At 42.8% G+C, this 15,488-nt stretch overlaps 5 protein-coding genes across 5 annotated transcripts in view; all 5 read left to right on the forward strand.

Moving 5' to 3' along the window:
* Positions 1-856: 856 nt before the first annotated feature.
* LOC129857413 (uncharacterized) lies at positions 857-3,364 on the forward strand. Its single transcript, XM_055925636.1, has 3 exons — positions 857-1,618; positions 2,384-2,482; positions 2,976-3,364. Exons 1-3 carry the CDS (start codon positions 1,096-1,098, stop codon positions 3,137-3,139), a joined length of 786 nt encoding a protein of 261 aa, XP_055781611.1. The 5' UTR covers positions 857-1,095; the 3' UTR covers positions 3,140-3,364.
* A 130-nt stretch (positions 3,365-3,494) lies between these two features.
* LOC129858575 (transmembrane protease serine 5-like) lies at positions 3,495-4,429 on the forward strand. Its single transcript, XM_055927907.1, has 3 exons — positions 3,495-3,711; positions 4,179-4,274; positions 4,425-4,429. Exons 1-3 carry the CDS (start codon positions 3,540-3,542, stop codon positions 4,427-4,429), a joined length of 273 nt encoding a protein of 90 aa, XP_055783882.1. The 5' UTR covers positions 3,495-3,539.
* Positions 4,430-4,577: 148 nt separating this feature from the next.
* On the forward strand, positions 4,578-5,216 carry LOC129857414 (transmembrane protease serine 13-like). The gene is made up of 3 exons (XM_055925637.1): positions 4,578-4,744; positions 4,830-4,985; positions 5,088-5,216. Exons 1-3 carry the CDS (start codon positions 4,655-4,657, stop codon positions 5,145-5,147), a joined length of 306 nt encoding a protein of 101 aa, XP_055781612.1. The 5' UTR covers positions 4,578-4,654; the 3' UTR covers positions 5,148-5,216.
* Positions 5,217-5,496: 280 nt separating this feature from the next.
* On the forward strand, positions 5,497-11,529 carry LOC129857412 (persulfide dioxygenase ETHE1, mitochondrial-like). Its single transcript, XM_055925635.1, has 7 exons — positions 5,497-6,033; positions 7,234-7,378; positions 9,033-9,181; positions 9,515-9,644; positions 10,246-10,335; positions 10,720-10,836; positions 11,161-11,529. Exons 1-7 carry the CDS (start codon positions 5,842-5,844, stop codon positions 11,205-11,207), a joined length of 870 nt encoding a protein of 289 aa, XP_055781610.1. The 5' UTR covers positions 5,497-5,841; the 3' UTR covers positions 11,208-11,529.
* Positions 11,530-13,137: 1,608 nt separating this feature from the next.
* The window catches only part of LOC129857415 (pleckstrin homology-like domain family B member 3), a 30,458-nt gene continuing 28,107 nt past the window's right edge, over positions 13,138-15,488 (forward strand). Inside the window, exon 1 of the mRNA XM_055925638.1 lies at positions 13,138-13,610. The gene's annotated coding sequence lies outside the window, so the exon portion shown is untranslated. The remainder of the gene's footprint in view (positions 13,611-15,488) is intronic.

A 15,488-nucleotide genomic window follows, 5' to 3' on the forward strand; every position in this document is an offset into this window, starting at 1 on the left:
TATCTGCGAGTGTGAATGACTCGGCGGTACAGTATACATTACCCTCTGTTAAACTCTGACCCTGGCTCACAATTATTCACGTGCATATTTCATGATCCCCGATGACAAGAGTGCATAGATCTGTTACAGTCCTACCTTGTCCAGTACTGCTAGCACCTACCTACCTCCAGAGGAGGAGAGAAAGATTAAGGAGTGGTGTAACTCATGAGAGGAGAAGGAGAGGGATGATGGGGGGTGAGATAATGAAACGATTAGGAAAGGAACAAGGTTGGGTACGGAAGGAGGAGTGCAGGTAGAAGAAGAGACAAAAGAGGAGCGGTCTGGCGAAAATAGACTGAAAAAGACCAAGCCTGGGATAGACGATGCCTTTGACAGAATTGTTGCCACTATTTCAAGGATGTTTTAATTGTGACTTCGCAATTCCAACTTTGAGTGAAGGAGCAATAGATTAAGTTGAATAATCCCTGATGAAGTAGAGACGCACAGCTCTCTATGGCTTACATTCAGGTAAAATCAATTTAGTATCTACACTTTTTTTTTGTAAACAAAATGTTCTTGCCTAATCTACAATGTGTGGTATTTGATTGATTTCCCAGCAAGCTTCTAATTCCTTATAGCTCTATTATAGCAGTTATGCTCTTTCTCATAATTTTCTCTCTAACTCATTCATGCACACAATTCTGTCTATTCAGAACTGACAGCACAAAACTTCTGGAGGACTTAATGTGTTTACAGATATGTTAATAAATCCTGTGTGTGCTTGTAAGAACAGAGATTGTGTCAAGATGTAAACATTTACACTTAAAACACATTGTACAGGTTCTTAAAAGCGTGTCTATATCTCTGCTGAAGGGCACCTGTCGTACCTCTGGTACCAATTCATCTGGGATAGGCCCAGAGCTCCCCTCTCTGGTCTGCTCTCCTGCCCAGCCTCATACCCTCTCTGCTGAATCCCACTCAGGGCAGACTCCCCCTGATCAGATCCATCCTCCACCACCTGTCACACGCCTCCAACCCCTACAGCATCGGTCTGCTATCACCCCCCTCACACCACCCCCTCAGAAACTCCTATACCCAGACCTCACAAGTATAGATATGAAGGCCTCCATTTTCCTTCCACATGCACAACGTCCACGCAATGAGCCCCTTACCCCATCCCTCGGAACCTGCCCCTCGGTGTCCCTCAATGTTGCCACTGGGGGTGTACCAGTGGGGGTATTCCAGGAACCATTCTCTACACTCTTTGCACTCATGGGGATTCCCACTTACCACGTGGAAAGGGGCATACCACCACCATCTCCCAATGCCCATCAGACAGACACAACCCCAACACCTAGCCCCTCTGAGAGGAATCTAAAGGCCCAACAGCCCCGAACAGAAGCACGATTTGATCCCCCTACGTCCTCCTCTGAGGTACCCATGGAGGCCCAATCTCCAAAGGTAGTCCCCTCGCACCCCCAACCCCTGGACTTGGCCTGCTCAGAGGACCCAAATTCAGAGACCTCGCCACTCCCTCCCTGTGATCGCCCTCTGGAGGTCCCACAGAGGAAGCCATCTGAAGTGGATGAAGTATCTGTTGGGCTAACACTCCCCAAAGACTGCCCTGATGAAGAGCCAGGTAGGCAACTGTGCCGTATTTGAGAGAGAAACTTGAATACACGGGCATATTCATTACGGAAACTGTTTACCGTTTATAAACCGAACGGAAGCAAACAGAGCAAAACAAGAGTTTCTATTGGACAAATTCAGGTAGGTCCCTTCCTGTTTTGTTCTGTTTGCTTCCATTTAATACAAATGTTGCAACGTTTTGCAACAGAATTGGAGTAATGAATATGCTCTAAGTCTTACTAGGCTTTTGGTTGATTATCTTGTGTTCGTGTCAAGTAGTGATTTATTTACGGTTTGCTTCCATAGGAACTACCATTCCTATAGTTTTTTCACTCAGTGACACTAACGCTAGCTGTAGCGGTGGCTGTAGTTAATAAAACAAATGGAGGGGTGCTGACTGTACTGGCACCTAAACAACTTTCACTGTAACAAGATTTTTTTTCTTCATTTTTTTCATGTAGGTGAACGTACCCTTTAAGTGTCTGTACTTGAGCACCACAGTCCCCCTGGCTGTACCATGAACCTTTCCATGGTTGTATAATACACATTGTTGATTGCATAAATGTTCCAACCTATTCCTGGACAACCATGAAAGCCTGCAGAAATGTCAATCACACAGGGCCAGACATACGTCTTTGAAACGTATTGTTCTTTTCCTTGAAGGTTATGCACATTCTTGTTCAAAGCACTTGAATGTTCAAGGTATCCACAGAATGCAGCAGTTTATTCAAAACAACGGATCTGTTATTCTATTCTATTCCCTTCTTTACTGTAGATCTTGAGCCCCCGCGGTGCACTTGCCCCTCACGTCTGACAATGCTGACGACCTTCATTGCCGTCTTCATCCTTCTTTTCATCTTCTTCGCCATTTTAGGTAACCTCACTGACAATACAGTGCTTGGCATTGCAGACCCGGGCTGTGTCTGAAAACGTCACGAGCCTTTGTCACTCAACTCCTCTCAAAGCTCATTGGGGGAGGAGGTCCCTTGCATCCTCTCCTCCAATAGGCTTTGAGAAAGCAATGATTTTATGGCTAGTATCGTTTTCAAACACAATGTCATATCTTAATATATTTACAGTCATTTAGCAGACACTCTTATCCAGACCGACTTACAGGCACAATTAGGGTTATATAGACATATTTTACAGGCGCAATAAGGGCACATCGATTGTCTTTTGACCTTGTCAGGTCAGGGATTCGAACCAGCAATCTTTCAGTTCCTGGTCCAGCGCTCTTAACTGCTAGGCTACCATCCGCCCAAGACAAGACACATTTGACAGTAAAAAAGGATGCAAGCATTCAACAAACATCCATTTTACCTCGTCCTCGCTCACTCTCCTTTGCATCTTGTTTGTCTCCTCCTCAGTCAAGTTCCTGTGTTTCCCACCCAACCTGACAGACATTGTGCAGCCATGTGGCGTTAAAGGGAACTGCAGTGTCCCAATGCCAGTCCTGCTGCCCAAGCAACCCATTAACAAGACAGGAAACATCAGTGCAGGTGATGCCGTGTTCAGGTTATGTCTGTGTTGACAGTTCATTTGATTGAAGCACCCATCCCCGATCCCACTCTCCCTCAGGTTGCCTAGGTCCAGTTGGTGCTGGTTGGAAAGGTTGGAGGATTGTCGGGGGGATGTTAGCAGAGGACAAGTGGGGCTGGCAGAGTAGTTTACACTGGAGAGGGAAACATGTGTGCGGGGGAGCCATCGTCACCCCACGTTGGATCATTACTGCAGCCCACTGCTTCATCCAGTAAGGGGGAGGGAGAGAGAATAAATGGTTTATTCATGTATTTTTTATTACGGTGTTCATATTATGACATCCTCAACACCTCATTTTGACTCTGAGGCTGTCTTAATATGAAAACTGTACTTATTACATTAGATAATATGTGCCTTCTATTTCCCTGCATTCTCCATAACCCAGGTACAACATGTTGCAGGAGTCAGAGTGGCAGGTGGTTGTGGACACGCTCAGTTTGACGGACACATCAGCGGGCCAACGCTACAGAGCACTGCAGATCCTCTATCACCCCAACTTCTCCATAAACAACAACGACTATGACCTTGGGCTACTGCGCACCGTGGCTGACATAGACATGGGTGGTGAGAAGAATTAATGATGAAGGTTGTTCAGCGGAGGTTATATGGCTATATGTATGGTTACTCCTATTCTGATTTCACCTGTTCCTGTTTGGCATTTGTCATGTTCATGGTTTCTCTCAGGCATGAAATCTAACTGACAACTTAACACTATATCAACACAAAAAGTTTCTCAGTTGGTAGAGCATGGTGGGTTCGATTTTTTTATATTAAAAGTAGATTGTGAAAATACTACCTCTCAGGACCACTTTTGATTTAACCATTGACTCATTGGGTACATGTGAGCTTATCGTCAGTGCAGTACAGTCAATGTGCTGCACAAAACGGAGAACACTGTCAGGAACGGAGTGAAATGGGGAGGTACTATTTGAACTTGTCTAATAAGAAACTCTTGTTTTCTGTTGCAAAAAGTTTTGCTACGTTGTGTCCTAATGAACATGACCATGGTGTTGTGTTATGTGTTGCTTTAGGTGGGGTTCGACCAGTGTGTATGCCCAGTCCTAGAGAGTCCTTCCTTCCTGGTGCCCCCTGTTGGGTCACTGGCTGGGGCTACACTAAAGAGGGGGGTGAGTCATGTTTCCAAATATTCTCACAACACTTCCTTATGATTTCAACTGATTGGATGATCACTCTAATTTATTGCGCCTTGTCTTTATCCTCTCCCTTTTCCCCCACTTTTTCCATAATCACATCAAATTGCCTGACATTTGTCGCAGAATGAAGACAATGTTCCCTTCCATCCCATAATCTCATTCAATAACCTGACAATTGTCTCTTCATTCTTTTCCCGTTATAACATTCCTATTTGTATAATCTCTCCTTCATCTCTCTCCTCTGTCTTTACCCCTCCTTTCTCTACTCCACCTCGGTTTGTCTACCTCTCTCTCTCTCAGGCTCTGTACCGTCTGAGCTGCGACAGGCTCAGGTGCAAGTGATAGCCCAGTCCATGTGTTCCCACCCAAATGTCTATGGCTCCTACCTCACTCCCAGGATGCTTTGTGCTGGCACCATGGAGGGAGGAGTGGACTCATGCCAGGTACACACACACATACGCACGCAAGCACACACACACACCAAAAACTGCATACATGAAAAAATATGTGGTCTTCTCTGGTTGTAAGGGAGACAGTGGAGGCCCGCTGGTGTGTGAGACAGGGGAGGGGGACTGGAGGCTGGCTGGGATAGTGAGCTGGGGAGATGGCTGTGGTCGGCCCAACAAACCAGGAGTCTACACCAGGGTCACCCAGCTGCTCCCCTGGATGTACAAATATGTAGAGGTACATAGCTACAGTAGATGCACCAGTCACACAGAACTGGGTCAGTGCTTCTCTGAATGTGAAAATGCACTACTCCATGTTATGATTTTGACTCTTTTACAGATGGACACATTTGAAGAATCTGGAACCCCCAAAACAATGAATTATACCTCTGACAGCTAGATTTTATGAGCAGCAATATGACCAATTACATTTCTGCAAAATAATAAAGTATTATGTATTTTTGCTTCACATTCCATTTTTGTATTAAATAAAAAATGTCCTTTAATCTGACAATAATTTTATTGAAAGCACATTCTTATTCAAACCATTATATATGGTTAATTACCATACTAATGCATGGATTGTTGGTTTCAACTGGGACTAGGTTTGTTTCCTGTCTGGAGTTGCTGACAATAGTCACGTAGGGCAAAAAGCAGTGTAAAGTACCTTGTTATATGAATACACATGTGCACAGTCATAGTGACACACCGAACTCTGATCCCCTATCTCTCTCTGTGTGGGTGTGGGCGTGCGTGTTGAAGTGTTGAGCGCTAGCACATGTCCTCTGCTCTAGTGCCTGGAGGTTCGCAAGGAGTAGGCTCCCTTACCAGATTTCTGGGACTTCCTGGATACACTAAACGACATGCACATTTTATTGCACAATAAGTCAATATAGCTACAACATTTGTGGCAACCATGCTAATTATGTTTTAGGCTATAGCCAAATATACTTATACGGCAACGAACAGCTACAGAGGATTGGGACACAACAAACTAGTCAAACTCGTCTGCTCAGTTTGGGGATTTCTACCCCTGCCCGTCGCCCAGTAGGAAGCCGAAAAAAAGTGTCAGTTAAATAACAGTGAAGAAAAAAATGTGTTCAATTGTAAACCGACTGAAACCTGCTCTGGCCTACACGCTGTGGCTACAAACAACCGGGTACTCGCGTAAAGTTTCAGCCCACATCGGCCCGGGCTTAGGCACCAGCAAGCAGCCTCTTGAATCGGTCATCATACGACCTTACTGCTCCAGGATGGAGTTGGGAAAAGGACCTTTCTTCAGGCAGGTGAGTTAGCCACTGCAATCATTTATATTTTTAGCTTTTGGCCAAAGTTTTGCATGCTTAAAAGTTCTAGGCTGAAGTTTCAACTGGGTTCCGCCGACTTGTTGAAAGTACAGTGAAAATAGGACGTTTTTTTTCAGTGCATGTAAACAAGTATTTTGCAATTGGTCAACATGAGAATTAGGGGGAACGTATTTTCCAGGCATCCTTCGTTATTGCATTGTTTAAAAAAAAAAAAAAAAAAAGTGGAACAATGTAACGTTAGCAAACTGTAGTAGAGGGGGCGTGTTCAAATCGCCACTCGTACAGAGGGCAATGTTTACACATTTTCTGGCAAAGAAAAATCACTAGATTTGTGATAATTCAAATCTAAAAACCAAACTAAACTAGATAACCAGATGAAAGCAAGAAAAACATCGTAACTAATTACATTATAACACAAGTACGCCATCTTCATGCTTGTGTGACACTTGATATTCTGGATTTCCCCTGATTGTCTGTCTATGCGATTAACATGTGGGTCAAAAGGGAAATAAAAGTATTGCGTTTTTCGTGGACGAATAACAGTGTCTACCGGTGTCCTAGATAACTAGTTAGCTACCAGTGTCGCCCCCGCCTGATGTGTACCGGAGCGTCTTTCACTCCCGCTTGCCGAACACCTGCTGTGGGGGCGAAGTACACGGTCTACCGGTGTGCTAGCTTCCTCTCCCACCGGCTGTGTACCGGAGTCCTAGCTTGTTAGCTAGCACCCAGTGTCCTAAACGCCTACTGAACAACTATCCTCGTTAAGACACTGTCTACCATTACCCTAGCTAGCCACCGGTGTTGTCGCCCTCGCCTCTTCTGTGGAGTTTAACGGCGGTTGGCTACTTGATGGTGCATTACCGCCACCTACTGTACATAAGCGCCTCCATACGGGAGTCAGCTTAAAAATTGACCAATAGAAGGATAAAGAGGGGTTCCTGCAGTTGCAGGATCGCCTCAGAGTATGAAAATCCACCTTGACGGTGACTCTTGACACAGACTTGCAGCCAAAAACAACAAACCCCTTATCACCATAAAATACTACACACCCATATATTATCAGCCACGATCAATATACAGGCATGATGTGTGTTGTGTAATAGCATATTGTACTGCCCCTCATCTTTTATAACCTATGGTTACTCACTCACCTGTCCTTGCTTGTTCCAACCTTTACAGCTGTTTGAGTCAGTGAGCAGCACCTACACCTATCTACTGGCTGATACAGAGAGCAGGGAGGCGGTCCTCATTGATCCAGTACTGGAGACAGTGGACAGGGATCTGAAACTTGTAGAGGAACTGGGTTTCAACCTGAAAGTGGCAGGTAACTTGGATGTCTCTAAAACATGGACAAACACACAAGCATGCGCTCGCTAGCACGAGCACGTCCACACACACATAGACATGCACTCACTCACTCACCCATCCACTTAAACACTAACTCACTCCCTCATGGAACATGGAAAAGAATGATCTGATTACAGCCAATCAGCATGCTTATTGCAAAAACCATTCCACTACCACTGCATTGGTTGACATGACTGACCAGTGGCTCAATGCTATGGATAATGGCAAGTTTGTGGGTGTACTATTTTTAGATTTCAGTGCAGCATTTGATTTAGTGGATCATGAAATAATTTTGACAACATTAATGCATTATGGTTTTAAGGAGGTAGCATTGAATTGGGTACAGTTATATCTAACTGACAGGAAACAGTCCACCTATACCATTGGTTCATTTTCTTCCCCTCATGTGTTAAACTGTGGAATACCGCAGGGCAGCTGCCTTGGGCCACTTCTTTAATTTAATATATACCAACGACCTTCCCTATGCCTTAGTTGAAACTCAAGCTACTATATGTGCAGATGATACTACAATTTATGCAGCAAGATAATCGGTTCAACAGGTACAGCAGGCTTTGCAAGGAGATTTGGAGAATATCAGGGAGTGGGTTTGCCAAAACAAACTTGTTTTAAACACCAAGAAAACCCAAAGTTATGTTGGTCTGTTCAACTAGGAAAAGGCCAAACCAGCATGGGATACAATTAAGTATGGGAGGAGTACAAATTGAAGAAGTGGCAGAAACCAAACTATTGGGAGTGCAGTTAGACAACTGCTTATCATGGTCGTCTCAAATAACTAATCTATGTATAAAAAAAAATATTAAAACAGCATGCATAATCAGAAGGATAGCTAAATATTTACCAGGAAAAATTATTCAGCAAATAACACAAGCATTAATTGAGAGTCAGGTGAACTACTGTTCTGTGGTCTGGGGAAATGCATCATCAAGTCAAGTTAGGAGGCTGCAGAATGCACAGAACAAAGCAGCAAGGATTGTTTTAAGGTGGAGATATGGTTCTTCTGTTGCAGTCATGCGCAGTGTTCTTGGTTGGTCATCAATCGACAAGATAATTGAAAAAAACATGCTTATTTTATTTCATAGTATACATCATTTAAAACGGCCAAGTTCTATTCACAACGGTATTCAGTTGGTAAGAGACACATTCCGTAAATGCTAGGAATAGATTGTCCACCATCTATGCATTATCCAGACAGAAAAGAGAAATAGGCAAAATAACATTTTGATTTAAAGCAATAAAGAAATGGAATAAATTAACTGAGCAAACTAGAAACTTTTCAATATATACATTTAAACATTATTTTAAAACATTTTAAATATAATACATAGAAATGTTGTGGGACTATACTAGATGAAGAATCAATATTTTTTTAGATTGTGTATTTATTGGGTCATTATGTTAGTATATTATGTATGTTTGTAATAGTGTGTTATATGTGAAAATGTGTTTGTATTATAAATTGTATTTTAATGTTTAAATACTCTTAGAGATTAGTCCAAATGGGGACTAAAAGAGATCCAAATCAAATCACACTAATTCTACATCCATTTTGATCTCCTTGTTTATCCTATCCTTGTTTAAGATGACATATACCCTGTACCCCCCCCTATTAGTGAACACTCACTGCCATGCAGACCACATCACAGGCACAGGACAGCTGAAGAACAGGCTGTTTGGGATGAAGAGTGCCATCTCCAAGCACAGCGGGGCCAGTGCAGACATCCTGCTATCAGATGGAGATAAGATCAGCTTTGGCAAACATGTGAGAACAGACCTACCTACAGCCATATAGCTATAGAGAATACAGTATGGGTCTGGGCCTACCCCAATTTGTGGTCACCCAAAATCCATGGTCCTGGAGAGTCATACGTTTACAGTTTTTTTTTTTTTTTTACAACTGAGTACGACTGCTGGGCTGAATCAAAAGCCTACACATCATGTACTGTTACTCTCCAGGACCAGGGTTGCTGTCCACTGCTCTAAATGCTTCAGCTGTATTCACCTTCTTCATCTCTCCTTCACACTCCCTTTCTCCTCTTTACTTCCCCCTCCCTTGTTTTCTGTAATCCCTCTTACTGCCTCTCTCGTCCCTCAGTATCTGACGGTGAGGGAGACTCCAGGACACACAGACGGCTGTGTGACGTTGGTGACAGGGGACCAGAGCATGGCTTTCACTGGGGACACACTGCTAATCAGGGGCTGTGGAAGGACAGACTTCCAGCAGGGTAACGTTAACCTTTTCCACACTACTAAGCTAAACCGAGCAGAGCCAAGACAAAATGTACTGCAATGCACTGGCCTGGTTGGGCATCCACAAGACTGAATCCATGCTGGACTTGACAATGTGAAAAGAAAATATCTAAGCCAAAACAGTACTATAGTGTGACTCAGTCATATTCTCTCTGATTTTTGACCTCTGTGGTGATCTGTCTAGCCATGGAGATATTATCAGGGTATGTCACAGACTTTCATCCCTATACGCTATTGTTTCCCAATTCTTTGGTCAGAACTGTTTTTATACAATGCATGAAAAGTTTGTGGATCATTGCCTCACCCACACTTGTTGCGTTGTTTTATGCTTAGTGGACACAAGGTGGCAGTATTGTAGCCTTTTCTTTCAGTGTAGTCTGATCACGAATAGTCACTGAACCGTAGCCTACTCCTGGGTTATGTTCAATAGAGCATGCGACGGAAAACGTTTTGGAACGGAAAAGTGTAAATTAGTGTTTCTTATCAGACAAGTCCAGGCAGTCCCTCCCTGTTTCAGTCCGTTTGTTTGGGGTCCAATGAAAACAACCCTGATCTGTTTGTTTATCTACTTCCCAGGCTGCTCTAGGAGGCTCTATGAATCAATCCACCAGAAGATCTTCACATTACCTCCCCAGTGCCTCGTCTTCCCTGCACATGACTACAAAGGTGGACAAGACATCCTCTTTATGCAATAGTGTTATTGTATTCCAGTGTAATGTGAATATCCCCTGACCCCTTTCCTTGCAAGATTTCCTTTTTTTACATCTATGCTCTTGGGGATAGCCTCACCAATAATTTCGTACAAGCATACCCAGAGGGCTTGTAAACTCTCACAGTGCTATGACTATCCTTTCCATAGACTTTACGAAGTTAACTTGTCCGGTGTGCTGTACCACCACTCTTCACCATTTGTCTACCTTCATTTTCAACTCTGTGTTCTCTTCTGAGTCATTCCTAAGCCAGATCAGACTGTGTGTTCTACAGTTGAGTGTAGTCATTGAATCATCATTGTGTTGTATTGCTAACAGGCCTGTTAACCCTGTGCTGCAGGTCAGACGGCCTCCACCGTGGGCGAGGAGAGGAGGTTTAACCCCCGCCTGACCAAGAGCGTGGAAGAGTTTGTGGACATCATGACCAAGCTGAACCTCCCCAAGCCTGCTAAGATAGGTATCTCTGACAGTCCACCCTCAATAGAATCTGTTGTTGTGTATGATTATAATACTATTATATTACTATAGGGCCTATTAGTATCTAGATTATATACAACTATTGTATTACAATAGAGTTATTATCAGTGGTCTTTCACCTCACTTAAACATTATCACGAGAATGAGCATGACAAAGCTATCCGTGAAGAGATGGCAATATGTTACACATACTGTACTCTTTCAAAATGTCCTTTGCGCATCGATTTGATTACTTGTTAGTGTAAGCTCTTCTCAATTCACTGATAGAAACAAGATGTTGATTTGTTATTTCTCTCTCTGCCAGATATTGCGGTGCCTGCAAACCTGGTGTGTGGACTCCATGAGGTTTGAATGTCAAATCGATTTTAGGATTTCACTTTAAGCACTATTGGGAGCAAGAGGGGAATGATTTTCACCCAGCCACAACTTAATGTTGTATATATTTTATTTCCAATTTGAACATGCATTCCTCCTTGTTTGCCTATGGAAAAAAAAAGCAGTGGTCATGATTTGGTGGGTGTACAGATACTGAAATTGTATAGTAAAAGATGCATTAATGATCATTAAACATTGCCATGTACATTGTAACATTTTATAATACAATCTCCTGGAACAATGTGAACATTAAGATGACCTAGTTTTATATTAAATCAAGATTGTTCAAATGTCTAAATTAACTCTTTCTTTGACTACACCTGTATAAATTGCAGATTTGCAGTGTAACTTATGGAAAATGCTCTGATAGAAGGTTCCGTTCATGGTTTAGTATTCATGAATGCTGACTGACACAATTGAGCTCTTCCACATGGCCTTTCCAGCATCCCCTAGTCAAGGCAATACACACAGACAAACACACACATCCTGTACACACACACAGTACTCTTACTGTTGCCAGCCATGGTCTTTTTGCATACCAGGAAAACCTAACTCTTCTATTTGCATTTGAAATCACTGTGGGCCAAGTTTCCATTGCGAGAGTCCAAAACTCGTCATTGCCATGCCTTTGTGTGCTTGTTTCTCTATCTACCACTTAATTAGCCGGTATCATCCTGTTATTCTCTCAGCCGCTTTATATAATACCATATTGTAATGTCCTGAATACACCAACATAATCGGCTTAGCCTTAGGATTCCACTTAGCTGTGTGTCTAGCCTAGTAGCATACTACATTGGTTTTTGTCCCACGGCCCATTGACTAGTCTCTACCTGGTAGACAGGTTTGGTGAGATGGGAGTGTCTGGCTCTGACTCAACCATGTCTCTGTCTCTGAACTTGCCTGATCATTTCATAATAATGGTCCACTGTGAGCTCATACTTCTCAGATTCATCTCAAAGGTACTGTACCCTTCCTTCTGTATGTAAATATTTGAGTATGGTTACTTGAGCAGTTCATGCCTTTGCTGTAACAAAAGTGACAGATTGGTTTGTCTGCGTTTAAAGACACCGGACACACCATGTGTGAAATGACTGAACTTTTAGGTTTCTACTGTAACCTTCGGATGGAAATAGAGAAGATTTATTCAAAGTGAAAAAAAAGAAAGAACTAGAAGTCTGAAGAAAAGATTACATTGTGTTGTTGTCACATACATCTTCACACCACTTCATCTGCCAGCTGTCCCTGTCACCACTAGAGACAAACAGAACATCCACATTAGGCAACTCTTCTTTCACCTACCTACTGACAGAAACGCCTGCGTTCATTGTTTTGAAATGCACAGGGTGTGACCAGTGTTGCCATCACACCTAAGCTATGTTTTATTTTGAACTTTAAAAAAATCATTTATAAGCCAAAACATACATAGACAAAAAATAGGCAACTTAACATGTTGTTGTGGCAGTGTTTCGCCTGTGAAAAAAAGGCACTATTCTTTGACTTTGTTGTGCTTTTTTACAAGTCACCAGCTGTTCTTTCACCCAGTCTGTACCCTGCCCCGTCCATCTGCTCTCTCTTTCACCCCTTTCACTCTCTTTGCCCACTCACGGTCTGCTACCAACCCTGACTCCAGGCATTCTCTCTCACCCTGTCCACATGCCCTTGTTTAGGGGAAGACTGAGGAAATAATCTATGATTACACTATCAGCTCATTGAGACAGAACTGTTAAGGGGGCAGGGGCTGATAAAGGCCCTTGGGTATAATAAAGAGAGTGGAGGAGAGATTTACGTGGCAGCTATTGATGCTTTCCAAGGGCCCTTGGCATTGAAAGTGACACAAAACCCGCGAGGTGTGTTGGCAGGGTACCAGGCCAAACTGCTTTTGCGTTAGCCTATAGCGATAGAGCGCATTACAATGACAAAGCCCTGTCGTCGCGGGAAATCCCAGAACAGAGTTCTCATTTCGGTGCGGAGCCCCCTCACAAACAGACCACAGAAACTGTGTAGTCAGTTAGTGACGCGCTCAGGCGCATTTTCACACCAACTTTGTGTCTGTCAAGTGTGCCCGCCTCACATGCATTCCATTTCACCTGTTGACGACGACAGCTCACTACGATCTGTCATTTTCACTGGGAGTTATTTGGAAGGATTGAATCAAACCAGAGAGGAAAATATAGACATCAAATGTATTCAGGCGGTATATGACAGCAAACAGAAACTCTGAAACTTCTCTGGATATAGTTCGTATGATTGAAAGCGAAAGCGCGCGCCCGGTCCAAACCCATCACTTTTTTATTTAGTCACTATTTTTATGAGCGTCTATTTTCTTCAAATTCAGCGACAACAAAAAACGCTTTTGAAGAGAGAACGGCATATTCTCAGGTAAGGCATTAGTTCTGTTTCTGTTCTGTGTCGCTGTAGTTTGATACATTGTAGCTGGTGAATGATCGCGATATGATTACACTAGGATTATTATTATTCCACAGTAGCTACCTTCAGTGTTAATTATCTACTTAAAGTGGTCGTCTGTTTATAAATGGACTTCATCTGTGTCATGAGAAGGGATGATGTCACTTTGAACTTGACAGAGCATGTAAATAAATGGAACACAGAATCTCTATGATTATGTTTACAGAAAGCCAGTAGGCTACTGTAGCCTAATTTCTAAACTATTTATATAAGTAAGCGATAGGCCTATGCCATTTATATAAATTGACTATATTAAATAGTACAGCTATCATTAGTCTGTTAGTTCACACCAAGCCAAATAGCCTACTTTTTAAAAAACAATTTATGCAAAATGTGTACATGCTAACTTAAAGAACTTTTTGGGAGGTTTAGTAGTTTTTAAAATGTCAGAATGCTTGGTTGTATAATTATAAACATCCAGATACTCAAGATTCTATGACAACATTCTATTTGATTACCCACTATTTGGGACTTTGTGCTTGAGCATAAGTAGTTAGATGGGCTAAACATGTCCTCCAGGCCTATAGCTTTTCAATGCGTAATTTTCACTGTGAAAAGGTGAGAGGACCATATGTGGTTCTAATTCAAACATGGTTTTCTTAATGTCCCAAACCTCCTTTCCCATGGCATTGTTTTCCTCAGTTTATGTAAACTCACATTTGTTTACCAGACTCTTCTGATATATGTTGTTTATCATTTCCATCGGGCTCATCGTGTAAACAAAGGAGAGGGGGAGTATAGGATGACGCTGACAGAGGTGGAGAGAAAAGATTGCCTGGGTGGGTAGCCGTCAGGGGAGTCGAGAGCACATATCTCTCTTCTGTGTTCAATCTCTCCTTCTTTCTTTTTCTCTCACGCCCCTTTTTTTGGCTGCACTTGTACGGACAGCTCTATATCTGGGACCTAGCCTGTCATTAATGGGTCGTTATTTCGCTGACCTCAGAACGGAGAGATTTGCTCAGCCCACTGGAATCTCTGCTAATGTTGTTGAACTAGCACATATTCAAAGTCTGTGTAATTAGTGGTGTCTTCGGACCATTCCAGTCAGTTTTGCAGTGTTGAAATATGCACAAGTCACATTTGCGTGAATTTTTCTATTCATGCAGTGGTATCATAGTGTGATAATCTACTTTATTGGAGAAACAATTAGGCCTATAGGGTATCTTACTTGCTAATTTACATACAGGAAATACAACTAATCGTCTTCCCTAACAATCAATGATCCTAGCTTGTATTTTAGTCTTCAACCCTTTGGTTCCCTAAAAACTATTTTTTTTTTATTCCCCAACAGTAGCCAGTTGGCTCAGCTACAGTATCATTCCAGGAGTCTAGCAATAGGCCTATCTGCCCTCACACCTAGAAGACAGTTAGTCATGATATCTCACCTCTCATCTGACAGACAGACGCCACACAGAGCTGTCCAGCCTTGGTTGTATTCATCAGGTACCAAAGGGAAAAAAACAGACTGAAGTGGGGAGGGACTTCCTGGACTTATCCAATAAGAAACGCTCATGTTTGTTTTTAAAACATGTTTGGGGTGCCCTAATGAATATGACCCTGGTTCCTCTCACCTGCTCTTCCTGCTCAGGCCCCAGCATGGTAATGACAGTTTCCTCTCTCAGCCCATAGTCCCCCTGTAAACCATCATAGCCTATCTCAGTGGGCTCTGTCATAGCTCTGAGGTCATACAGCTCAGACTGGTCACCATGTATTCCTGGGAACCTGATGTGTCAGGACACAGTGTGGTTATGACAGCTTCCTGATAGCCCTCCTTAGACTACTGTAGCCTTC

This window comes from Salvelinus fontinalis, chromosome 6 (assembly GCF_029448725.1).
Source record: "Salvelinus fontinalis isolate EN_2023a chromosome 6, ASM2944872v1, whole genome shotgun sequence".
NCBI classification, from domain to species: Eukaryota; Metazoa; Chordata; class Actinopteri; order Salmoniformes; family Salmonidae; genus Salvelinus; species Salvelinus fontinalis.